At 46.6% G+C, this 24880-nt stretch overlaps 2 protein-coding genes across 4 annotated transcripts; one reads left to right on the forward strand and one right to left on the reverse strand.

The window, feature by feature from the left end:
- Window positions 1-1001: 1001 nt before the first annotated feature.
- Window positions 1002-11914, reverse strand: LOC102410151 (serum amyloid A protein). 2 transcript variants are annotated; one of them, XM_045165823.1, is made up of 4 exons: window positions 11888-11914; window positions 3638-3729; window positions 1676-1814; window positions 1002-1285 (listed from the first exon to the last, which is right to left on the reverse strand). In XM_045165823.1, exons 2-4 carry the CDS (start codon window positions 3723-3725, stop codon window positions 1120-1122), a joined length of 393 nt encoding a protein of 130 aa, XP_045021758.1. In that variant the 5' UTR covers window positions 3726-3729; window positions 11888-11914; the 3' UTR covers window positions 1002-1119. The 2 variants fall into 2 exon arrangements, with proteins under 2 accessions (XP_045021758.1, XP_006056116.4); XM_006056054.4 differs by lacking the exon at window positions 11888-11914 and adding an exon at window positions 4134-4197.
- A 7659-nt stretch (window positions 11915-19573) lies between these two features.
- Window positions 19574-22907, forward strand: LOC112577744 (serum amyloid A protein). 2 transcript variants are annotated; one of them, XM_045165819.1, is made up of 4 exons: window positions 19574-19611; window positions 20184-20275; window positions 22084-22222; window positions 22624-22907. In XM_045165819.1, exons 1-4 carry the CDS (start codon window positions 19589-19591, stop codon window positions 22787-22789), a joined length of 420 nt encoding a protein of 139 aa, XP_045021754.1. In that variant the 5' UTR covers window positions 19574-19588; the 3' UTR covers window positions 22790-22907. The 2 variants fall into 2 exon arrangements, with proteins under 2 accessions (XP_045021754.1, XP_025142102.2); XM_025286317.3 differs by lacking the exon at window positions 19574-19611 and adding an exon at window positions 19694-19779.
- Window positions 22908-24880: the final 1973 nt, after the last annotated feature.

Below are 24880 nucleotides of genomic sequence, written 5' to 3' on the forward strand. Positions count from 1 at the left end.
GTCAGGGGTAGGCTCTGGTGTTGATGAGAAATAATTGGAGTCTAAGATGCAGTTTCCAGGACAGGTGTCATGGGACTCGTCTTCCCAAAGCAAATGTGCCTTCTTGATTTGGGAAGAGATCCCTGGGGATAAGGCCTGGCATGAGGTGGGTCAGGATGCAACCGGCTGGGCAGTGGAGAGTCAGGACACAGAGAGGCCTGAGGCAGCAACACAGTGACTGGGGCAGAAGAAGTGGGGATGGGGCTGCCCAGGCGTGTGCCAGGGTCAGGCTCCGGCCACTGAGGAGCTCAGTGTGATGGCCAGTGCTCTCCCAGCGCAGGCTTACTCAGGAGGAGAAATGGGGTCCTGAGAGTCCCAGGGCTCAACGGGCTCATGCGGGCACAGGGCAGGGTCCAGGTCGCCAGGGATTCCTGGGGCCCTGTGGTCACAGGCTCGTCCTCCCCAGAGCTTTAACTGTCCATATGGTGCCAGCAGGCCTTTCTCCCCAGAGTCTGACTCGAAGACTCCAGGCTCCATCAACATGTTCAGTTCCACAAACATTTATTGGGCACCTCTGGGTACCTGTCTCAGTTCCTGGTGAGACAGAGTTCTGTCTCACTCTTTCCCTGTTTGGAGGGAAGTGATGTGTGACTCGTAGCTTAGTCCCAAGAGAATTCTACAGTCCCACCTTCTAGGACAGTGTCCCTTGACCCCACACAGAGAGCTCCGAGGACAAACTAAGGGGACTAGACTTGGGGACAGAGAAGGGGACAGGACACAACTGCAGGGAGTGAGAAGGCCTGACTGAGAAGGGCCTGGAAATGGCTCCAGTGTAACCAGAGGGGCCTGGGGAGGGAGCGGGTCTGATTAGGGAAGGCTGGAGAGGGCGTCTGTCCTGAATGATGCTGAGGTTGTGTCCAGAACCAAACACACAGACACAGGCTCAGCCTTCACGTCGGTGTCCGGCCATCAGTCCTGGAACTAACAGGCTGTCATACCAAGAATGACACACAGTCTCAGTATTCCATCTCTTGAGCATTTATTAGATCTGCTGCCTTCTGAGGACAGAGAACTCTCTAGGTCAGCGTCCCTGCCTTTGGGGACTCACTTTGCCATCCCCTGAGCAGAGAGAGAGGCAGCTCAGTACTTGTCAGGCAGGCCAGCAGGTCTGAAGTGGTTGGGGTCTTTGCCGCTCCGGCCCCATTCGTTGGCCTCCTGGTCAGCCCTCGAGTCCTCCCGACCCTGGCCACTGGTCGTACCCTTAAACAGAGGGTCTGTGAATCTCTGAATATTTTCTCTTGCATCACTGGAAAGGAGGAGGGCAGGGAGGGGATTAATCCAGGACTATGAGCCACAGCCCCACCCCTCCCCATCTCTCCTCTTTCCAAGGGATCAATGACTCGGAGAGGAGCCAAGGAAAGAGGGGCTACAAACCTGAGGCTCCCTGGGCTCAGCCCACCTCAGCCCTGTGCTGGGTGAACAGCACCCATAGATGGAGGGTGGAGAGTCACCTGTCCCACCAAGTTGCTCTGCTCTTCAGCCCCTCAGACCTCACAGTGGGCACAGAGCAGGAGGGTGGGTAAGAGGAGGAGGGCACACAGCCTACAGGAAAGTTCTCCAGGGCTTGGCCCCTCCAGGTTGTCCTAGGCAGCCAAGCTCTGCTCACCCATCCCTGCATCCCCAGGGACCCTGGTACCTGATCACTTTAGCAGCCCAGGCACCCCCCGGTCCCCTTTGGGCAGCGTCATAGTTTCCACGGGCGTGGAAGTATTTGTCTGCACCCTTGTAGTTGGCTTCTCTCATGTCAGAGTAGGCTCTCCACATGTCTTTAGCCCCTGGAAAGCAAAGCACATGGAGTAAGGATTATCAGGGGAGAGAAAACGGTGATACCGCTTACAGAAGAATCAAGGAATGAAACATCTTCCACCAACTCGGTGTCAGTCTGTGGTCATAGCACCACGGATGCCTTAGGGTGAGAAGACCATTCCTTATGCCCAGTTGCCTGCTCCTGGTACTGGAATGAGAGTCATTGGGGTGGGGTGGGGGAGGGGCTACAGCTGTGGGACCTGTTCGACTGACCCCTGTGATGCTGTCTCTGCTGCATCTCAATGAGGGCTCTACCTGATATGTTTAAGGACAGAGAGAGTTATTACAGGACAGGATTCCTCAACAGCATTCTACTGAAATTTGAGACCAGGTACATTGTTGCTGTTCAGGGCTGTCCTGGATATTATAACATGTCTAGCAGCATCCTTGACCTTTCAAACTATTCCCCAGTGTGACACCCGAAAATGCACCCAAACATCACCAAACGTCCCCAGGACACAAAGTTGCCCTGGGTCCAGAACCACTGTTGTAGAGAAAGCTGCATATGACAAGCTCCGGGGCACATGGGTGAGTAAGGAGGTGACATGGGAGACAGATTCTGAGAAAGGGGCAGACACACAGCTCCTCTGCGACACCTAAGAAATGTGCTTCTGCCTCATGAAAGGATCAGTTGTGACTTGATTCCCCTGCCTGTTGGGTGAGTGAACGGAATCCTGAGAACTCTCTAGTGGACGGTACTGATGATGTGGCCTGCTTGAGGCAGTGGGTCTTTTCCTCAGCCTGGCTGCACTTTCCAATCATCTGGGGAGACACTGAAAGTCCCCTGAGCCCTCACAGCCCAAGCCAATCACCTCCCCATCTCTGGGCTGGTCTCAGGCAGCAATAGTTTTCATGGCTCCCCAGGTGACTCCAAACTGCAGCCAAGATTGCTCACCCCCGGCTTGAGGAAGTGGTGCTGGGAGAAGTCTACTCTGTGAGAGCCTGGGCCTCAAACACAGCTGGGTTCCCACCTCTGTCCTGCCACCTGCTGATGGGCACTCAGTCCCTGGGCGATGGACTCGGATGCTCTAAGCCTCGGTTTTCTCCCCTTTTGGTGGAGGAAGATGCCTCCTCATGGAGGTTTTCTGCAGGTAAGTCGGTGACCAACTGTCCCAGCTTGACCAGAACTGCCCCTGTCTTCGTGGAACTGGCCCAGTTAGCGCTGCTAGTGTCCTGGAAAACTCCCCAGCCCTGGGCAGAGCAAGAGAGTGGGTCACTTGATTTGTGTGAAAGGGCTGAGTTCCTGGTGGAGGCTTTCATACGATATTAGGTGCCCCCCCCACCACACCACACATACACACACCTTTATTTTTTGTAAATTTAACAGCTCGGAAAGGGTAGGAAATAGACTAAAGCAGGGACGGTGTCACTGAGTATAGGAAGGACCAACAAGGTGTTCTGAAGGTCTCTGAATTATCCAACTAGGAAATGGAAGGAAGGAAGAGAGGAAGGGAGGGAGGGAGGAGCAGGGATGGAAAGACAGGAGAGGAGAACAGATGGACCGCTTTCACCCTACTTCGTGCAATTGGTCTGAGGGAAAGTTTGTTCCATTTCAGACTTGTTTTGTGTCTTCCACTCAAACTGCTATTTCAGCTGGAAATGATGCTCGTTCTTTGTCTAGTACCTGATGGACATAAATCCTGTGCTTTTCAAACTCTCTGAAAAAAGCTCCCCCAACACCTGGCACATTCTACCACATAGGGGAACACCTAGGACCCAGCTTCAACCCTCAGTGGTGTTTAGGGTGAAGCCTAGAGGCCCAAGGATGCCATTGCCCCTCCATCGGCCTTACCTTCATAAGCCTCACCAAGGAAGGACATCCACTGGCTGTGGACTCCCAGCACCAAGGAGCAGAGAATGAGGCCTGTGAAGAGCTTCATTGTGCTGAAAGGAAAGGAGAGGGTCAGGGAGACACGGACAAGCCTCGCACCCCCTCCGCCTGGGGTTTGTATGTCGAGGAGAGCCTGGCTGTTCATCTCCACTAGACTCTCAGTGGTCCTACTAGGACACAGTGCAATAGGACCTTACTCGCAGCCTCACGCCCTCAATTCTGAACCCACCAGCCCTGAACCCAGGACTGTCTAAGAGGTCACCCAGATGGCTTTGATGGAAGAAGAGGACAGTTGAGTCCAAGCTGTGTCTTACTAAAGCAGCCTGTCGTAATCAAAAAGCATTTCCCATGCAGCACTCTGCCAGCACTGACCGCATAGAGGAGAAATAGAAATCAGAAGAGTTATGTTTTAAAGTAAGAGTTTTCAAAGAAATGGCTCCTTGAAGTGGTTTCTCACCTGATCCCCAGTGGATCAGAGCGGCTGATCCCTGCCTGCTGTGGAGTGGTGGCTATATTTATACTGAGCCATCCCTGGGAGGGTTGGGGGTGAGGAGAACAGCTGGTCTGGTGCCCGGGGAGAGTCCCTGCAGGTCATTTCTCTTACATATCTGCAAAGGGTGACTTACTGGACACCGATGGTTGTCCTCATCCACAGGTCATTTCCCTGGTTATGCAAGCCTGAGGAAATGAGGGAGGCCTGATCTGCCTGGTGTCTGCTCTCAGGGGTAGAAGGGCTGAAGCAGGGTCATCTGGAGATGAAGGGTGTAGAGCTCCAGGATGGAGGCCCCCTGGGGGTTGGAAGGTGTGTGATTAGAGGATGCTTTTCCAGCCTAGCCCTTGTTATTTTCCTGGTCATTCCCTCAGCATGGTCCCTGATGAGCCAGACAGAAGGTGTGTCAGAAATTAAATCCTTTGAGCTCATGTCCAAAGCCCTTGAGCCTCAAAACGGACAGATCAGCCCCACCAAATCGCATGGGTGGTCTGGGCTCCTTCCACCACCCTGAGTGCCTGTGCTGAGCTCTCAGCTCCAAGGCGATTGAAATCCCTCTCAGCCTCGAAGACAAGAGGTATATTATCTAAGCTGGATCCGAGACAGGGGCAATCCTGGTAGAGAGGAGTTTGTGCTTCCCCAAGCCAATCCTGGAGATGCCTTGGAGTGGGAGTGAGAGTGTTTGAAGCAAGGGGCTAGTATGTAATCTCTAAGAAGCCCATAACAGGACACAGAGGGAGGTAGCAGTGGTACGGAACGTGGCAGCCCAACTGGGGAAGGGCCAGGCTCCCTGTCTGGGGTTGGTGGAGGACAGCTCTTTGTCTGCTGCATTTTCCTGGCTGGGACTTGGGGTGTCATCGTCTGCCCTCTTGTCACTGTGAGTCAAAAATATCAGCAGTGTTATCCTGGCCGATGAGGCCTGTACGTGTATGAAAAGAGCCTTCAGCTCTCAAAAGAAAATGTCGCTTGTGCCTCATCCTTACCAGAAATATTCTCTAGAGATCTGGAGACTGTAGCTCAGTCAAGTTGACATTGTTCTATGTTGTCTAAAGACAGAGCAAACAAACAAAACCTGAAACCAAAGGAAGTTGACTCTTTTTTTCTTTGCTGGATTGTTTTGAAAGAAAGTGAAAGTGAAGTCGCTCAGTCGTGTCTGACTCTTTGCAACCCCATGGACTGTAGATTTCCAGGCTCCTCTGTCCATGGGATTCTCCAGACAAGAGTACTGAAGTGGGTTGCCATTTCCTTCTCCAGGGGATCTTCCCAACCCAGGGATCGAGCCTGGGTTGCCCGCATTGCAGGCAGCTGCTTTACCATCTGAGCCACGAGAGGTTTTTTTGAACTGGCCAGCAAATACTACTTTTTTTGACTCTCAACTCTCTGCCTGTTTAGTTAAATGTTATCTTGTCATTGTTTGCTAATATAAGTGAAAGACAGAGTCTTAAACTTGGTTTGAATTAAAAAATCTTCACAAAGATTTCTTATATGTATTTATACCACTTAGGACCGAAGATTGTCAATGACATCCATAATAATGTTGTTATCAGGGCAACAAATCAACAGTTAAGACAACATAGCTGACTTCTTTTTTGGAGATTAAAAAGTACAGGAAATGCAAACAATTTAAAAGGCCAGTTGCCTTATGTGACTATTTTTAAAAACCTCTTCCAAGGACCAATTAGTTTAAAAATAAAATAAAATTTAAAACTTAAATTAACAGAAACCATGTCTGTCTCATCATGTTTATACCTATAGTGCTTATCACGCTCTTTGGTGAATAACAGGCACTCTTTCATGACTTTATTCATTTTACAGGTACTTTCTGAGTTGTTCCTATATGTGCTGGATGTCCCTAGCCCCATAATGTTTATACTGTAGTAATCAGTAAATCGGAGAAGGAAATGGCAACCCACTCCAGTGTTCTTGCCTGGAGAATCCCAGGGACGGGGGAGCCTGGTGGGCTGCCGTCCATGGGGTCGCACAGAGTCGGACACGACTAAGGCAACTTAGCAGCAGCAGCAATCAGTAAATACATATATAATACAAATAGTGACATCTCTTGTTATTTAAATCTAATCCATCCCTGACAGTGTTTTGGTTGGAAAGTAGTAGTTTTTTGGAGGGTCAGGGGTAGTAAAATTTTGAATATCAAGTATCTTAATTATTTTACAAGAGAAAACACATTAATCTTTTAAATAAATAAAAATTAACTAAAAATAGCTAATTTTTACAGATAATATCAGAAATATTTGAAAATCTGTTTAACAATCTATCAAGGATACCTATACAATAGAAGACAAAACAGCAATTGCCTAATTATTTAAAAATTAAAAAGCCCATTAGTGGGTGTCTTGTGCGAAATCTACACTAATACTTTAGAAACTTGGACATGAATTCTGTTTTCTTTGTGTATTGCGACAAATATGCCTATAAATTGTAAAAATTAAAAGATTTGTTAAAGATAATATAAATAATTTTGCATAATAAAGTATACAGGAATGTTGGTGACAGAATAAGTAAAAAAAAATACACATCTAAGATTCATCTCTGTCCAAATTCAGGGAGCTGGGTGACAGTCTTTTCTACCTGCACTGGATATTCTGTATACAGATGGTTGTAAACAATGGTCTGAAGTTATAGACGATGCAATTATTGAAACACACACAGGCATGTCAAATGGATGTCTGTTTATATTGCCTTCACTTTCTATCACCCTCATAATACGAAACTATGCTAGCAGTAAAAGTTTTGAATGGATATTAATGTTTAATGTGACTTGATCACTCACTGGAAATGGGTGTCACTGTTTTCTTCAGGATCCAAGCTTGGCCTTAGATAGTGATATGAACACACACCACACGCATTATATGCAGGAGAGACAGCCAAGTATCTGGGAATAAATGCAGGTAGATCAGTGTGTTCAGTGGTGGAAGCTTGTGGAAGTTTATTTCCAATCACTTCCATTTTTCAGTGAAATAGGGAGCAAAGTCATCAACTAAGAGGAGAATGGAGGAGGAGGTATTGAAAGTTCAGGATAGAGGTCTAGGAGACGTCTAGGAGACAGCACAGGGAACGAGCTAGGAAGTGTAGTGGATTGCAAGGCAGCTCAAGGTTAATGACCATGAATTGAAAGTGAGACTTGTCACCGTGGTTGTGTGTTTTTCTCTGAGCACGTTCAGTTGCCAAAGTACAGACCTGAAGTAAGTGGGGAATTGGATATCACCACTCATTAAATACTTGCTGAGTTACTGAATGAATTAATGCATGCAAATGTCAAAGGAGGAATCACTTGAAGATGAGGGAGTGGGCCTTGCTGGTGGTCCAGGGGTTAAGACTCCGTGTTTCTACTTCAGGGGAGCATGGGATCAATCTCTGGTTGGGGAACTAAGGTTCCGCTGCTGCTGCTGCTGCTAAGTCACTTCAGTCGTGTCCGACTCTGTGTGACCCCATAGATGGCAGCCCACCAGGCTCTGCCCATGCATGATCAAAAAATAAAATAAAGATTAGGGAGGGTTAAAGGATAGAGGGAGGGAGTTAAAAAGGGAGGGTGACTGAAAGTGAAATATGGGCATAACATATACTCCAAGATCCAAGACTCCATTAGGACCACTAAGGATGTGGTTGCCCTGGTGTAGTAGAAGCAGATCTTTCTCTGATAATGAAAGGAAAGGAGAGAGGATGAGGAAGATGTATTTTGAGATGGAGGACAGAGAACTGAGGAAAACCAGGAACACCTGTCCTTTACCCGTCACTCATCGCTTTCTGCCTATTTGCATTTCTGAGTTTGGCAGCAGAGCACAAAACCTAGGGGTAGGGCCCTAGGTCTGGCTTCCTGGCCATCTGCTGTATCTCTAACACCTAGTGCAGCACCACCCCCAAAACAAGTTTGTTTTTATTGACTAAATCGATGAGTTTATGAAAGAGGAGACTGGTAGAGGTCGTGTGAAGGTGGAGTTTGGAAATTAGGAAGCATGGAAAAGCTTTGAAAGAATGATACACATGGTATAGGATCAGTCATTTAGAGATGAATATGGACATTGTGTATATGTAGTGAAATCCCAGCCTACTTGAATGGTTGAACTTACTGTCAAAATATATATCCAGAAAGCAAACACTCTCCAGCTTCATCCTATTATTCTGCACCATCAACTGGATTATTGTGATGAAACCCTAACTGGCTTCCATATTTCCACCCTTGTTCCTCAATATAGCAACCAGACTTAAAAAACAAGACCAATCATGTCTCCCTCTGCTCAAGAGGATCTTGGTTTCACCCACAGCTGAAGCCAAAGCCCTGCAATGGCTTTCTGCTCTGTCTCACTCACACCTCATGACTTAGGTCTCTCCTCTCACTTGCTTCCCTCTGTCCACCACCCTGGTCTTTTAATCTTTAAGCCCTCCAGGCACATTTCACCCTAAGGGCTTGGTTCTTTTCATCTGAACATTCTTTCTCCCGGATATTTGCATATTGGGATTTTGGCAAGAGCAAGATCTTAGATATCAGGATGTGGGAAGGTTCAGGTGTCATTAAGAGTGTTGGCAGCAATAAAAAGGAATGCATTTGAGTCAGTTCTAATGAGGTGGATGAACCTAGAGCCTATTATACAGAGTGAAGTAAGTCAGAAAGAAAAAAACAAATATCATATATTGACACATATATATGGAATCTAGAAGGATGGTACTGATGAATCTGTTCACAGAGCAGCAATGGAGACTCAGACACAGAGAACAGACTTATGGACAAGGGTGGGGAAGAAGAGGGAGAGGGCGAGATAAATGGAGAGAGTAGCATAGAAGCAAATACATCAACATATGTAAATAGATAGCCAATGGGAATTTGCTGTGTGACTCAGGGAACTCAAACTGGGGCTCTGTAATAACCTAGGGGGTGGGGATGGGCAGGAGGTGGGAGGGAGACTCAAGAGGGGGGTACATAGATACACCTATGGTTAATTCATGTTGATGAATGACAGAAATCAAAGCAATATTGCAAACCAATCATCAATCAATTAAAAATAAATCAAACATTTTTTAAAGAGTATTGGCAGCAAATATGTAGAAATGGGCATTGTGACTGACATGAGATCTATCAGCAAATATAATGGAGACATACTTTGTCCCCAAACATTGCTAATCGGATTGTCCATTTCAGAAGCATCCTGTGAGCATTTTAAGTATGCAGATTCCTGGGCCAGAATCTTGAAGGTTCTGATTCAGCAAATTTGGGGTAGACTTTAGGAATGCCTATGTCAAATCTCCCTGTTTTGGAAATCACTTATGTAGATAACATTGGTAAGGCTGGAGAGAGAGCAGGAAAGACTAGGACTTAGGAGAAAACACTCCAAAGAACATGAGGCGTAAAATCTGTGGAAATGACAGTGAAGGAGAAAAAAGGATGGAGCCCCTTCTTTCCCATTCTATTGTTCAGGATTGCAGGAGGTGTGCCCCATGGAAGACGGTGACAATAGAGCAGAATCGACATGGGGAAGGCAAGTTTCAGGATTTTGTAATGGGGAAAGGAAACAGGCAAAAATAAAGGGGAGTACTCTCCACAGAGCCTTCTCACCCAGGGCTCAGAGGAAGGGTAGGAAGAGTGTAAAGAGGTCTGAGGCTCTTTGCTTAAGGAGCGCATAGTTTTTGTGATGTGAAAACAGGGACGGGAGAACAGGGGTAAAGGAAATAGCAGTTTAGACAACTGTTTAGTGACAGCAGGCCAGGATCATTTATTGCTTTGGGCTGATGTAGGTGCCATGCCATGGAAGGCAGATACTTATGAGCCCGTAGGAACCGCCCCCCGCCGCCATCACCAAAGTACAAAAGGACTGTAAAATGAAACAATGGGGATGCCTTTCTGATCTCCCCCTCCTCCTATTAACAGAAGTTCTAGAGCAGGGGTTCCCCATCCTCTGGGATCTAATGCCTCATCATCTGAGGTGGAGCTGATGTAACAAAAATAGAAATAAAGTGCATGATAAATGTAATACACTTGAATTATCCTGAAACCACCACCACCACCCTGCCCTGGTCCACGGAAAAATTGTCTTTCATGAAACTGGTCCCTGGTGCCAAAAAGATGGGGGACCATTGTTCTAGAGAGAATGGAGCAACAGAGGAGGAAGATAGAAAAGAGAGATCAGTGAGGGTAGGTAAGGTATACTCCCAACACATGAAACATTTATAAGTAAGAAGCTGGTCTTTCAAACTGACACACAGTATTCAAGCTTGGTGTCCATAGGTCTAATCGGCCAGGTGTTTCTACCTTTTGAGATCTCTGATTTCTGGGAAGGGGATCCCGATTTTCTCCTTTTAGGACAGGGGTGCTTTGTTTATCTATGAATTCATCTTTTATAGAGTCACAGTCAATTCATTCTTTCTCACATGTATACCAGATCTCCTGGGAATGTCTCTCCTTTACTCATTAAGAAACAATCCACTTCCATAGAAATAAACTTATCTACAAACCAGAAATAGAGTTACAGATGTAGAAAACAAACTTATGGTTACCACGGGGTAGAGGTGCATGCGTGCTTAGTTGCTCAGTCGTGTCCAACTCTGCGACCCCGCAGACTGTAGCCCACCAGGTTCCTCCGTCCATGGGATTCTTCAGACAAGAATACTGGAGTGGGTTGCCCTTTGCTCCCCCAGGGGATCTTTCCAACCCAGGGATCGAACCCAGGTCTGCCACATTGCAGGTGGGTTCTTTACTGTCCAAGTCACCAGGGAAGCCCAAGAATACTGGAGTGGATAGTCTATCCCTTCTCCAGGGCTTCTTCCTGACCTCGGAATCAAAATAGGGTCTCTTGCCCTGCAGGCAGTTTCTTTACCAGCTGAGCTACTGGGAAGCCCAGGGATAGAGGTGGGGAGGGATAAATTGGGAGATTGGGACTGACATATAAACACTAGTGTATATGAAATGGATAACTAATAAGGACCTATTAATAGCATGGGCTTGCCAGGTGGCGCTTGTGGTAAAGAACCCTCCTGCCAATGCAGGAGACATAAGAGACATGGGTTTGATCCTTGGGTCGGGAAGATCCCCTGGAGGAGAGCACAGCAACCCACTCCAGTATTCTTGTCTGGAGAATCCCTGGACAGAGGAGCATAGTGGGCGACAGTCCATGGGGTCATAAAGCATCAGACATGACTAAAGTTACTTTGCATGTGCACACACACACATAACACAGGGAACTCATCTCAGTACTCTGTAATGACCTATATGGGGAAAGAATCTTTTAAAGAGTGGATATATGTATAACTGATTCACTTTACTGTACACCTAAAACTAACATAACATTGTAAATCACCTATCCTCCAATAAATTTTTTAAAAAAGAAACAGTCTCCATAGAAAGAACAAACTTCTTTCTATGGAGAAGCTTTGTGTGTGTGTGTGTGTGTGTGTGTGTGTGTGTGTGAAGTGGCTCAGTCGTGTCCGACTCTTTGCGACCCCGTGGATTGTAGCCCGCCAGGATCCTCTGTCCATGGGATTCTCCAGGCAAGAATACTGGAGTGGGTTGCCATTTCCTTCTCCAGGGGATCTTCCCAACCCAGGGATTGAACCCGGGTCTCCTGCATTGCAGGCAGACGCTTTATCCTCTGAGCCGCCAGGGAAGCCATGGAGAAGCTTTAGAGACTATAAATGGCTCACTTAAGTACCAAAACTAAGGATACACACAATGCCTTGGTCAATGCTCTTTCTACTCCAGCCCCTTGCCCCCATACCTGAGCAATGCTCTCTTCTGAGAAGTGATGTACCTCTTAAAAATATGAAAGATAAGTTACAGTAATTCCAGGCTGGATGATTTGGTTTGGGAGAACACCACTGGACACAGCGACCTCAGCTTCAGACAGCAGAAACCAGAACTTTGCCCCTTCCATTTCCCATGCTTATCTCTGATAGAACATCTCATTACAAAACACCAGTATACCTTCCCAGTACAGATTGTGACACAGAGTTCCCATCACAGACCCTAAAACCCAGCCACCTGGGCTTGTAAGCAGCATTAAGAGCCAAGCCATGGATTTGGGCACACCTAGAATGACTTCTACTCTGTCAGATACTCATACTGTGGAAGAGTGTTTACTGACCTGGAGAAGCATAATTAACATCTAAGGGGAAAAAAGTGAAATAGACTATGATCCCATATTTGTTAAAAGACATTCTCTCAGTGTGAAACAGAACCTAGGAATTTGCACATCAAACAATATCTGTGTTTCTGCTGCTGCTAAGTCACTTCAGTCGTGTCCGACTCTGTGCGACCTCATAGACGGCAGCTCACCAGGCTCCCCCGTCCCTGGGATTCTCCAGGCAAGAACATTGGAGTGGGTTGCTATTCCCTTCTCCAATGCATGAAAGTGAAAAGTGAAGTCGGTCAGTTGTGTCCTACTCTTAGCGACCCCATGGACTGCAGCACACCAGGCTCCTCTGTCCATAGGTAGTGGTAAATGTTCATCTTATTCTGGGTTTTTAGAATTTCTACAATGACATGTTCATTCTTTTATTCATTCGTCCAACCTTCAATGCAACAGCCGCTACACTAGATGTTGGGCACATGTTGCAGGGAGAGGGGACAAGAAATAACCAGATCCAGGCTATGGCTTCATGAAAATGAGACTTGTAATTGGGAGAAATGATTATACATGTGTAGAGAGAAAGCTCTTATTTATTTGATTATAAAATCAGTTAGATTCCAATTAATAAAAGGGAAAGCCTATGTACAAAAAGTATAGTGAAAGAAAAGGGAAGGCAAGGTGTCACTAATCCCCATATGATTATCTCCTCCCAAGGAACAACAGTCCTCAGATGCTAACTTCATTACTCATTCCCATCCTGTCCGCCTTAAAATTCATAAAATGAGGAATAGCTCAGCTGCCAGAGGAAACTGCCCCTTTATTTCCTCCAGCCAGCGGGCTCTCCATTACTGCAGTAGGGAAGATGGGGGAAATTATTTTCTTCCTGTTTCTTCTATTTAGCAAGCTCACCATTACACATGTAAAAAGATCACCGATTTAATTAAGGATATGGACTCCTAATTCTGTTTGGTGTGCGTCCCTTCTTGCCAAGCTCACAAACTCTCATGAAGAGAGAACACGTTCCTACTAGCATAGAATCTGCTTTTTCCAGGCACCAGGAACTTCCCATTAGAACCTGTCTGTACTTAATTCTGAGTCTCTTCCCCCAAAGGCTGCTGCTGGCTGAGGCTATTGCTCTTCTGAAGCCTCCTGGTCTCTAACTGATGGAATGGGTCAAATAAAGGACAAGTATTGAGGAGCATGCTGGGATTATGTCACCAGCCCACCGTCAGCAACAGGCCACGCTCAGAGTCAGCAACTGGTGCTGTCTCTCAACATACAACGTACAAAAAAGGCTCTGATTGTGTTTTAAGACACTTTATTTTCTTTCTTTTTAAACACTTGCAAAAGGGAGTACTGAGTTACCAACAATTCAAAACCCCAAATCTCTTATGGAATTGTGCGGTATTGGTGAAATGAAGAACTCATTTGGGGAGGAGAAATTTTGTTGTTGTTGTTTTTATTGAAGTAGAGTTGATTTACAATATTGCATTAATTTCTGGTATATAGCAACATGATTCCATTGTATACATATATATATATATATATTTGTGTGCATATATATACAATCTTTTTTGTATTCTTTTCCATTATGGTTTATTATGGGATATTGAATATGGTTCCCTGTGCTATACAGTAGGACCTTGTTGTTTATTTTATATATAGTAGTTGTTGTTTATTCACCAAGTTATGTCCAACTCTGCTACCTCATGGACTATACACTGCCAGGCTCCTCCGTCCATGGGACTCCCCAAGCAGTTATTCTGGAGTGGGTTGCCATTTCCTTCTCCAGGGGATCTTCCTGACCCAGGGATAGAACTCATGTCTCCTTCATTGGCAGGCAAATTCTTTACCACTGAGCCAACAGGGAAACCCCAAATATAGTAGTGTGTATCTGCTAATCACAAACTCCTAATTTATCCCTTCCCTCTACCCCTCTTTCTCCTTTGGTAACTAGGTTTCTTTTCTATATCTGTGAGTCTATTTATATTTTGTAAATAAATTCATTTGTGTCATATTTTAGATTTCACACATAAGTGATGAGAGGGGAAATTTTTTAAGTCCCAATAATTCATCTTATTTCTAGTATAAGTTTCAAGTGTTTAACACTAAGTACATCTTATGAATCATATTAAACCTTCTGTACTTGCTAGTCTCTTCAAATATCTAGATTATTAAACATGTTTTTTAATTTTATAAAATAGAAAAATTTTAATTCTAGATGAACAATAAAATGTTATTTCAAAAAGAGACTCCTTTCTCTTCTATATTCATTGGCAGGAAAATCTAACATGACATATACTCATTATGATTGAACAAAGTGGAACTTTTACATTTACTGGAAGAATCTGCTGCAATCTGATTAATTAGCAAAATACTTGTTTAGCTCCGTGTGTCCTAAACATCCCGGAACTCCCTGGTTTCCGTTAGTCTTTCTTCTGGAAACATGATTTACAACACAGTGGTTCAATAAACACAAAAGTACATCCAGTTCCAAGTGATTGGCTGTGCAATTTACTTTGGACCAAGTTGGTTCTCAGCCTAAACAGAGACTCACATCTCTCTTGCATAAAGTGTCTTTCCATACCCTCAGTAGTGCATGCTTGGTAGACTTGCTAGATGGGCACACTGCCCAAAGTACAGCCCCCACTTTTCCGAAGGCCCCAGCCTGATTCAGGAGCTCCAGGCTCCTATGCCAAGAACCAGCCCCTATGCCAAGAGTCAGCTGAAAGTGTTCAAACTAGCCAACCGTTACTCCCAGGGATGAGGAACTTGCAGCAAGGAGACTCCAGGTTGGAAGAGAAGCTGGGACAGGTGTCACTCAAAGAAAGACTAGGGGTAATGGTGACGTGAGCTTCTGCTTGGCATACCTTCCCCTCTTGGCACACAAAGGTGCCCACCTCCAGGACATGTACACTTGAGAAAGGCCTGGAATTAGCAGCATTTGGACAAGGGAGAGGGTCTCAAGATCAAGGAAAAACAGCCCATGGATTCCTGTGGTCCAGTTGGCTACAGCATCTGCCAAATCTGGTTCCCAACTTCCCCTAGGACTGTCCCTTTCCCCACCTCTAATCTTGTGGGAGTCCTCAGACAGACAGGGAATCATCAGTGAGGCTAGGAAATACTTTGTGTTTGCTCAGACCTTCACCTTAACCCCATCCCATCTCCAGTGAGACTTGACTTCCTTTAAGGCCTCAGGGCCAACATCTCACCCTCTTTCAACCAGGCTTCCTGCCTGGCTGATTCAAGACATTTCCCTTCCCACTGATGATGTGTGCAGGGTTTTTTGTTATTTCTTTTCTTTTTTTTCCTATTTTCAACATTTTGGCTTTTTTTCCTGTTTGAAATACTTGTAACAGTAAGTTTTTTGTTTTAAAACATAGATTTTATTATTATTATTCAGGTATGGTTTATTGTTGTTCAGTTGTGTCCAACTCTTTGCAACCCCATGGACTGCAGCATGCCAGGCTTCCCTGTCCTTCACCATCTCCCGGAGTTTGCTCAAACTCATGTCCATTGAGTCAGTGATGCCATCCAACCATCTCATCTTCGGTCGTCCCCTTCTCCTCCTGACTTCAATCTTTCCCACCATCAGGATCTTTTCTAATAAGTTGGCTCTTTGCATCAAGTGGCCAAAGTATTGGAGCTTCAGCTTCAGCAGCAGTCCTTCCAATGAATATTTGGGTATGGTAAGGCCAACAGATGAGAAGGCAGCTGCCACTAAAAAGAGTTTGTTACAGATCCCTGAAGAAGGGGGCACACCACGCCAAGTGGGAAGAAGGTGACCATACGAGAAAGCGCCCAGAGGTCAGGGGACAGAAACAGTGGGGGAAAGCATGAGCAAATGGCTTTATTGTGGTTTCTGTGGGAATAACAGTGAAGCAGGGTGAGCAGGGTTAGCTAGTTTGAACACCTCCAGCTGGCTCTTGGCATAGGGGCTGGTTCCTGGTTGTCTACTACCTGGCTCTGGAGCAATTAGGGCAGGTAGATAGAGGCCCAGAGTGTGAGAGCCCCTTAAAGGAGGTGGTTGAGGTATGACTGACTTGGTTGGTTTCCACAGAAAAGGCTCATTCACAGGTTAGTTTACTATTACAGGTTACTTTACTGATCTCTAAGAATTGGCTACCTCTGGAAGAAATAGTCCCTCCAGGGTCAGGGAGTCCCCAGAATGTGAAAACATCAAAAACACAGATACAGAACAGAATAATGCAATTAACACAACTTCTGAGGCACCCTTGGAATGACTCAGGCCTCCTGCTGCTATCAAATGAGCCAGGCTGTATGAGGCCCTTGCCAGTGGATATTGGAGCCTTGCTTGGCTTGCTTTGTCATGTTAAAATCCCTGGAATCTCGCTTCTTTGACCTAACTGTCTCTAGTCTTAGTCAACCCAGCAGTCCATTCTTCCTCCTCTGCAGAGTGGTCAAGAATCTAGTGACCTCTCCATGGCAGGTTCTGCTATGTTCTAGAGTTCTCATCAGATAAGTACAAGTGCCTCCTTTTTTCTCAACTTTTACACATTTTTGCCCCCAGCCTGCCTCTCCACAATCACAACCCAGACAGTACACTCTCTAACTCCTCCACCTCCTGCTTGTATCCATCCCAGGGAAACCTTCACTCCCCAGTGTGTTCCCTTCACTATTCACACTCCTCTTTCCCTGGCCTGCTCCCCACCTCAAGTAACAAACCTGTTCCTGGACACCACAGAGTGCTGGCCACACTGCTCGCACTGGTGCAGGGAGGTTGAAAGAGGATGCCTACTGGGTCCTCACCTTCTCGGTCCCATCTCGCGTGAATCATCCCCGGGTGCGGCCCAACACCATTTTAACATTTCCCATAGGATGGTGAGGCAGGAGATGGTGCACACACTTCTCCGTGGGCACCCATTACTTGATGTGAAATTATTTTATCCAGACCCGGGGGGAGAAGGATCTTTAAAGCTGTGAGGATCCCTTTCCCTGATGCCTGTTTTGAACATAACTGGTACTACAAACAGCTCTCAGTTCTCACGGCCCCAGGGATGCCCTCTGACCTAAAGACACAGACACAGCATTCAGAATTGTCTCCCCACTTGGGGTAAATCTCAAGCTCATGCAACTCAGAGACTAGGGCATGTCCCCTCTTGGCTCTTATTTTTTAATTGACATCATTATTCATGGCCCTTCATTCATCCATAAAGAATAAATCTGTTGGGTTCCTAAAAAAATTCCCCTGGGAATTTTTGATTAGCACTGAACTGAATTTATAAATTAATCCAAGGAGAACTGACATCTTTATTAACATCCTCTCCATGAACATGACATTCCCACATCCCCACTTTTTATCCCTTAACAAACTTAAATTTGTTCTGTAAATATTCGTGTATTTTTAAAGCTTTTTGCCTAGATAGTTAATGCTCTGATGCTATTTTGTGTTGTATTTTTTAGCTGTTAAAAATTAGTGTGCTGCTGCTGCTGCTGCTGCTAAGTCGCTTCAGTCGTGTCCGACTCTGTGCGACCCCATTGACGGAAGCCCACCAGGTTCCCCCGTCCCTGGGATTCTCCAGGCAAGAACACTGGAGTGGGTTGCCATTTCCTTCTCCAATGTGTGAAAGTGAAAAGTGAAAGGGAAGTCGCTCAGTCGTGTCCAACTCTTTGCGACCCCATGGACTACAGCCTACCAGGCTCCTCCATCCATGGGATTTTCCAGGCAAGAGTACTGGAGTGGGGTGCCATGAGAAATACAATTGATTTTTTTATGTGAAACATGGCAATCTCACTGAATTCTCTGAAAGGCTTTGTTGTGCACACGTGTTCAGTCATGTTCAAGTCTTTGCAACCCCGTGGACTGTAGCCCACCAGCCTCCTCTGTCCACTTTATGCTGATGGATTTTCTATGTAAAAGGTTGTATCATCTTGAAATAATGATGGTTTCATTTCTTCTCTTCCATTTCTTACCCTCCTCCTGTTTCTTGTCTTAGCAGTGGGTACGTCCTCCAGGAGAATGTGAAACTTGTTGATCTGAAGAGGAATCCATGTCTTATCCTTGGTCTTCTTGAGAATGCACCTGAAGTTTTCTTTTTTTACACATAATATTTGCTGTAGAGCAATGATTCTCAAACTGTTTGGCCTTTAGGGTCCCAACATACTCTTAAAAATTATTGAAGACCTCAAAGAACTTTTATTTATGGAGACTATCAGGATTTATCACACTAGAATGAAAAAAATGTTAAAGAATACTGAAACACAATAATATATCATTCATGATATTACGAAGTTTTATGATGACTGAGTTAATTTATGAAAAACTATTTGCAGAGTGTCTAATAAATGGTCAAATAAATAAAGATAATAATAAATCCATTATGTTAACATAAATAATATATTTTAATGAAAATAATCTCTTTCCAAAACAAAAAAATGATAATAACAAATATAGTAAGTTTACATTAAATTTTTAAAAAAAAATCTGACTTAATCAAAGATAGCTGGGTTCTCACATCTGACCCTGCACTCGATCTGTCATAATACATTATTTGGGTTGAAGTATAAAAAATTCAACCTTACACAGAAACATAGATGGAAAAGGGCAGAGCATTTTAACAGAGTTTTAAGATAATTCAGGCTATTCTTTGATATGATACCAAAACTTGACAAGTGGTAGTTTCTTAAAGGTCAGTTGAATGCAGAAATCTAAAAGTGCATCAATAAACCTTTCACACCCAGTACATTTATGAAAAAATGAGAATGAAAAAGGAAAAGATTATTACTGTTGAATATTATTGTGAAAACAGTTCTGATATCATAGACTCCCCCTGAAAGGGTCATAAGAGATCCTCAGGTTTGCAGAGAATACACTGTGACAACTGCTTCTATGGATTATTGACTTAACCTTTATCAAGTTGAAAAGGTTCTCTTATTTTATTATACTTGAAAAACAAAATCATTAGTAAGTGTTGACTGTTATGAAACGCATGGCTGAGAGACTGAGAGGGCTTTCTGTGCCCTGGAACTGACAGCTCAGCACTGGCGCACGGAGCAGTGGAAGGCGCTCAGGGCACCCATGAGGTTCCCTGGGGTTGGTCTGTCGGTTTTGAAGCTCAAGGGCTTTGGACATGAACTCAAAGGATTTAGTTTCTAGCAGGGACCATCCTGAGGAAGTGACCAGGAAAGCAAGGTCCAGGCTGGAGGCGTCATCCCTAACCACACACCTTCCAGCAGCCTGGAGGCTGCCATCGTGGAGCGCCGCAGCCCAGGGCCCCGCCTCAGTCTCTCCACTGCTGACAGACCAGCCGTCTTCCCGAAAGTGGCCACCAGGCGGATCAGGCCTCCCTCATTTCCTCAGGCTTGCACAACCAGGGAAATGACCTGTGGATGAGGACAGCCATTGGTGTCCGGTAAGTCACCCTTTGCAGATATGTAGGAGAAATAACCTGCAGGGACTCTCCCCGGGCACCAGACCAGCTGTTCTCCTCACCCCTGACCCTCCCAGGGATGGCTCAGAATAAATACAGCCATTTCTCTGCAGCAGGCAAGGACCAGCGCTCTCCTCCCCTGGGGATCAGGTGAGGAACCACTTCAAGGAGCCATTTCTTTGAAAACTCTTACTTTAAAACATAATTTTTCTGATTTCTCTTTCTCCTATATGTGGTCAGTGCTGGCAGAGTGCTGCATGGGAAATGCTTTTTGATTACGACAGGCTGCTTTAGTAAGACACAGCTTGGACTCAACTGTCCTCTTCTTCCATCAAAGCCATCTGGGTGACCTCTTAGACAGTCCTGGGTTCAGGGCTGGTGGGTTCAGAATTGAGGGCGTGAGGCTGCGAGTAAGGTCCTATTGCACTGTGTCCTAGTAGGACCACTGAGAGTCTAGTGGAGATGAACAGCCAGGCTCTCCTCGACATACAAACCCCAGGCGGAGGGGGTGCGAGGCTTGTCCGTGTCTCCCTGACCCTCTCCTTTCCTTTCAGCACAATGAAGCTCTTCACAGGCCTCATTCTCTGCTCCTTGGTGCTGGGAGTCCACAGCCAGTGGTGGTCCTTCTTTGGTGAGGCTTATGAAGGTAAGGCCGATGGAGGGGCGATGGCATCCTTGGACCTCTAGGCTTCACCCTAAACACCACTGAGGGTTGAAGCTGGGTCCTAGGTGTTCCCCTATGTGGTAGAATGTGCCAGGTGTTGGGGGAGCTTTTTTCAGAGAGTTTGAAAAGCACAGGATTTATGTCCATCAGGTACTAGACAAAGAACGAGCATCATTTCCAGCTGAAATAGCAGTTTGAGTGGAAGACACAAAACAAGTCTGAAATGGAACAAACTTTCCCTCAGACCAATTGCACGAAGTAGGGTGAAAGCGGTCCATCTGTTCTCCTCTCCTGTCTTTCCATCCCTGCTCCTCCCTCCCTCCCTTCCTCTCTTCCTTCCTTCCATTTCCTAGTTGGATAATTCAGAGACCTTCAGAACACCTTGTTGGTCCTTCCTATACTCAGTGACACCGTCCCTGCTTTAGTCTATTTCCTACCCTTTCCGAGCTGTTAAACTTACAAAAAGGTGTGTGTATGTGTGGTGTGGGGGGGCACCTAATATCATATGAAAGCCTCCACCAGGAACTCAGCCCTTTCACACAAATCAAGTGACCCACTCTCTTGCTCTGCCCAGGGCTGGGGAGTTTTCCAGGACACTAGCAGCGCTAACTGGGCCAGTTCCACGAAGACAGGGGCAGTTCTGGTCAAGCTGGGACAGTTGGTCACCGACTTACCTGCAGAAAACCTCCGTGAGGAGGCATCTTCCTCCACCAAAAGGGGAGAAAGCCGAGGCTTAGAGCATCCGAGTCCATCGCCCAGGGACTGAGTGCCCATCAGCAGGTGGCAGGACAGAGGTGGGAACCCAGCTGTGTTTGAGGCCCAGGCTCTCACAGAGTAGACTTCTCCCAGCACCACTTCCTCAAGCCGGGGGCTGAGCAATCTTGGCTGCAGTTTGGAGTCACCTGGGGAGCCATGAAAACTATTGCTGCCTGAGACCAGCCCAGAGATGGGGAGGTGATTGGCTTGGGCTGTGAGGGCTCAGGGGACTTTCAGTGTCTCCCCAGATGATTGGAAAGTGCAGCCAGGCTGAGGAAAAGACCCACTGCCTCAAGCAGCCCACATCATCAGTACCGTCCACTAGAGAGTTCTCAGGATTCCGTTCACTCACCCAACAGGCAGGGGAATCAAGTCACAGTTGATCCTTTCATGAGGCAGAAACACGTTTCTTAGGTGTCAGAGCAGAGGAGCTGTGTGTCTGCCCCTTTCTCAGAATCTGTCTCCCATGTCACCTCCTCACTCACCCACGTGCCCCGGAGCTTGTCATATACAGCTTTCTCTACAACAGTGGTTCTGGACCCAGGGCAACTTTGTGTCCTGGGGACGTTTGGGTGCATTTTCGGGTGTCACACTGGGGAATAGTTTGAGAGGTCAAGGATGCTGCTAGACATGTTATAATATCCAGGACAGCCCTGAACAGCAACAATGTACCTGGTCTCAAATTTCAGTAGAATGCTGTTGAGGAATCCTGTCCTGTAATAACTCTCTCTGTCCTTAAACATACCAGGTAGAGCCCTCATTGAGATGCAGCAGAGACGTCATCACAGGGGTCAGTCAAACAGGTCCCACAGCTGTAGCCCCTCCCCCACCCCACCCCAATGACTCTCATTCCAGTACCAGGAGCAGGCAACTGGGCATAAGGAATGGTCTTCTCACCCTAAGGCATCCGTGGTGCTATGACCACAGGCTGACACCAAGTTGGTGGAAGATGTTTCATTCCTTGATTCTTCTGTAAGCGGTATCACCGTTTTCTCTCCCCTGATAATCCTTACTCCATGTGCTTTGCTTTCCAGGGGCTAAAGACATGTGGAGAGCCTACTCTGACATGAGAGAAGCCAACTACAAGGGTGCAGACAAATACTTCCACGCCCGCGGAAACTATGACGCTGCCCAAAGGGGACCGGGGGGTGCCTGGGCTGCTAAAGTGATCAGGTGTCAGGGTCCCTGGGGATGCAGGGATGGGTGAGCAGAGCTTGGCTGCCTAGGACAACCTGGAAGGGCCAAGCCTTGGAGAACTTTCCTGTAGGCTGTGTGCCCTCCTTCTCTTACCCACCCTCCTGCTCTGTGCCCACTGTGAGGTCTGAGGAGCTGAAGAGCACAGCAAGTCTGTTGAGACCAGTGACTCTCCACCCTCCCTCTATGGGTGCTATTCACCCAACATACAGGGGACTTGCAGGGCTGAGGTGGTAGTGCCTGGGGACTGCAGGGTTGTAGCCCCTCTTTCCTTGGCTCCTCTCAGAGTCATTGATCCCTTGGAAAGAGGAGAGATGGGAGGGGTGAGGCTGTGGCTCATAGTCCTGGATTAATCCCCTCCCTGCCCTCCTCCTTTCCAGTGATGCCAGAGAAAATATTCAGAGATTCACAGACCCTCTGTTTAAGGGTACGACCAGTGGCCAGGGTCGGGAGGACTCGAGGGCCGACCAGGAGGCCAACGAATGGGGCCGGAGCGGCAAAGACCCCAACCACTTCAGACCTGCTGGCCTGCCTGACAAGTACTGAGCTGCCTCTCCCTCTGCTCAGGAGACGGGGCTGTGAGTCCCCAAGGGCAGGGACGCTGACCTAGAGAGTTCTCTGTCCTCAGAAGGCAGCAGATCTAATAAATGCTCAAGAGATGGAATACTGAGACTATGTGTCATTCTTGGTATAAGGACAGCCTGTTAGTTCCAGGACTGATGGCCAGACACCGACATGAAGGCTGAGCTTGTGCCTTCAGACGTGTGTTTGGTTCTGGACACAACCTCAGCATCATTCAGGACAGACGCCCTCTCCAGCCTTCCCTAATCAGACCCGCTCCCTCTCCAGGCCCCTCTGGTTACACGGGGCCATTTCCAGGCCCTTCTCAGTCAGGCCTTCTCACTCCCTGCAGTTGTGTCCTGTCCCCTTCACTGTCATGGGGTCTAGTCCCCTAGCCTGTCTTCGGTGCTCTCTGTGTGGGGCATGGACACAGCCCCAGGAGGACTGGATGGTGGAATCCTGCTCCAGAAACTGCCACCTTGATCTCCTGTTCATTTCTCAGCAGATCTTAGAAACCCATCTATGAACCAGCTTCTTTCTGTGCCATCCGGAACTGCCTCCAGCACTGTTTCCTGCTAGTTTATATTTTCTGGTCTTATTTGAAGCCTAAATGAAGACGTAGAGCCTCCTTGCTTGTGAATGTTTCCTCATAGCCTCTTATTTTAACTAGCTCACTTGCAGAAATATTAGTGGGTAGAGAGCAGGACAGAGAGTCTACTTCTGTAAGTGCATGTCCAGAAACCAGTTAGTGATTTATAAAGGGAAATTTTCATACAAGGTATTATTAACTGGTTGTAGGATTAACTACTAAGAGATTAAGAAATTCAGAAAGCTTCAGTTCTAATGAGGTGGATGAAACTGGGGCCTATTGTACAGAGTGAAGAAAGCCAGAAAGAAAAACACCAATACAGTATACTAACGCATATATAGGGAATTTAGAAAGATGGTAACAATAACCCTGTGTACGAGACAGCAAAAGAGACACTGATGTATAGAACAGTCTTATGGACTCTGTGGGAGAGGGAGAGGGTGGGAAGATTTGGGAGAATGGCATTGAAACATGTAAAATATCATGTATGAAACGAGTTGCCAGCCCAGGTTCGATGCACGATACTGGATGCTTGGGGCTGGTGCACTGGGATGACCCAGAGGGATGGAATGGGGAGGGAGGAGGGAGGAGGGTTCAGGATGGGGAACACATGTATACCTGTGGTGGATTCATTTTGATATTTGGCAAAACTAATACAATTATGTAAAGTTTAAAAAAAAAAAAAAAAGAAATACAGAAAGCTGAGGTTTTGATCTTGTTGGGAAGCCTGTAGCCCATGGGAAGGCTGATAAAGATTGCTGGTGTCCCAATCCAAAGCTGACAAGTAAGATGTCCCCCCTGTACCCATGAAGCTTGGTATGGAGCCGCTCAGGGGTGCAGTTGAACTCACTGGGCATGCAGCTGCGGCTTCCTGTGAACTCACCTGAAGGCAGCACACATGGGGCAGGGTTAGAAGGCCTCTGAGCTCCCTGGAAGCCAGCTGTGGAAAGGGCAGTGCTACGGACTGAATGTGTCCCCCCTCCCCAATTTCTATGTTGAAGCCCAGCTCCTAATGGAGCTGTTCAGATGAAAGAAGTAAATAAGGTTAAATGAGGTCACAAGTGTGGAAGCCTGGGCTGGAAGGATTGCTATGCTAGGCTAAGTCACTTCAGTCGTGTCCGACTCTGTGCGACCCCATAGACGGCAGCCCACCAGGCTCCCCTGTCCCTGGGATTCTCCAGGCAAGAACACTGGAGTGGGTTGCCATTTCCTTCTCCAGTGCAGGAAAGTGAAAAGTGAAAGTGAAGTCGCTCAGTCTTGTCTGACTCTTGGCGACCTCATGGATTGCAGCTTACCAGGCTCCTCCATCCATGGGATTTTCCAAGCAAGAGTACTGGAGTGGGGTGCCATTGCCTTCTCCGCTGGAAGGATTAGGATCCTTATAATGTTAGAGACGTCAGAGAGCTAGCTTTCTCTTTCTCCTGTAAAGACACAACAAGATGGTGTCCATCCACTGACCAAGAAGAGAGCTCCCACCAGGGACCAAG

The sequence above is a fragment of the Bubalus bubalis genome, chromosome 5 (genome assembly GCF_019923935.1).
Source record: "Bubalus bubalis isolate 160015118507 breed Murrah chromosome 5, NDDB_SH_1, whole genome shotgun sequence".
Taxonomy (NCBI): domain Eukaryota; kingdom Metazoa; phylum Chordata; class Mammalia; order Artiodactyla; family Bovidae; genus Bubalus; species Bubalus bubalis.

Excerpts from the sequence above, each read along its gene's own strand:
- LOC102410151 (XM_045165823.1), bottom strand. The coding sequence starts at position 3,725 with ATGAAGCTCTTCACAGGCCTCATTCTCTGCTCCTTGGTGCTGGGAGTC. Across the intron at positions 1,815-3,637 it reads CCTTGGTGAGGCTTATGAAG|GGGCTAAAGACATGTGGAGA; the intron begins GTAAGGCCGATG and ends TTTGCTTTCCAG. Across the intron at positions 1,286-1,675 it reads TGGGCTGCTAAAGTGATCAG|TGATGCAAGAGAAAATATTC; the intron begins GTACCAGGGTCC and ends CCTCCTTTCCAG.
- LOC112577744 (XM_025286317.3), top strand. The coding sequence starts at position 19,709 with ATGGCTCAGAATAAATACAGCCATTTCTCTGCAGCAGGCAAGGACCAG. Across the intron at positions 19,780-20,183 it reads TCTCCTCCCCTGGGGATCAG|CACAATGAAGCTCTTCACAG; the intron begins GTGAGGAACCAC and ends CTTTCCTTTCAG. Across the intron at positions 20,276-22,083 it reads CTTTGGTGAGGCTTATGAAG|GGGCTAAAGACATGTGGAGA; the intron begins GTAAGGCCGATG and ends TTTGCTTTCCAG.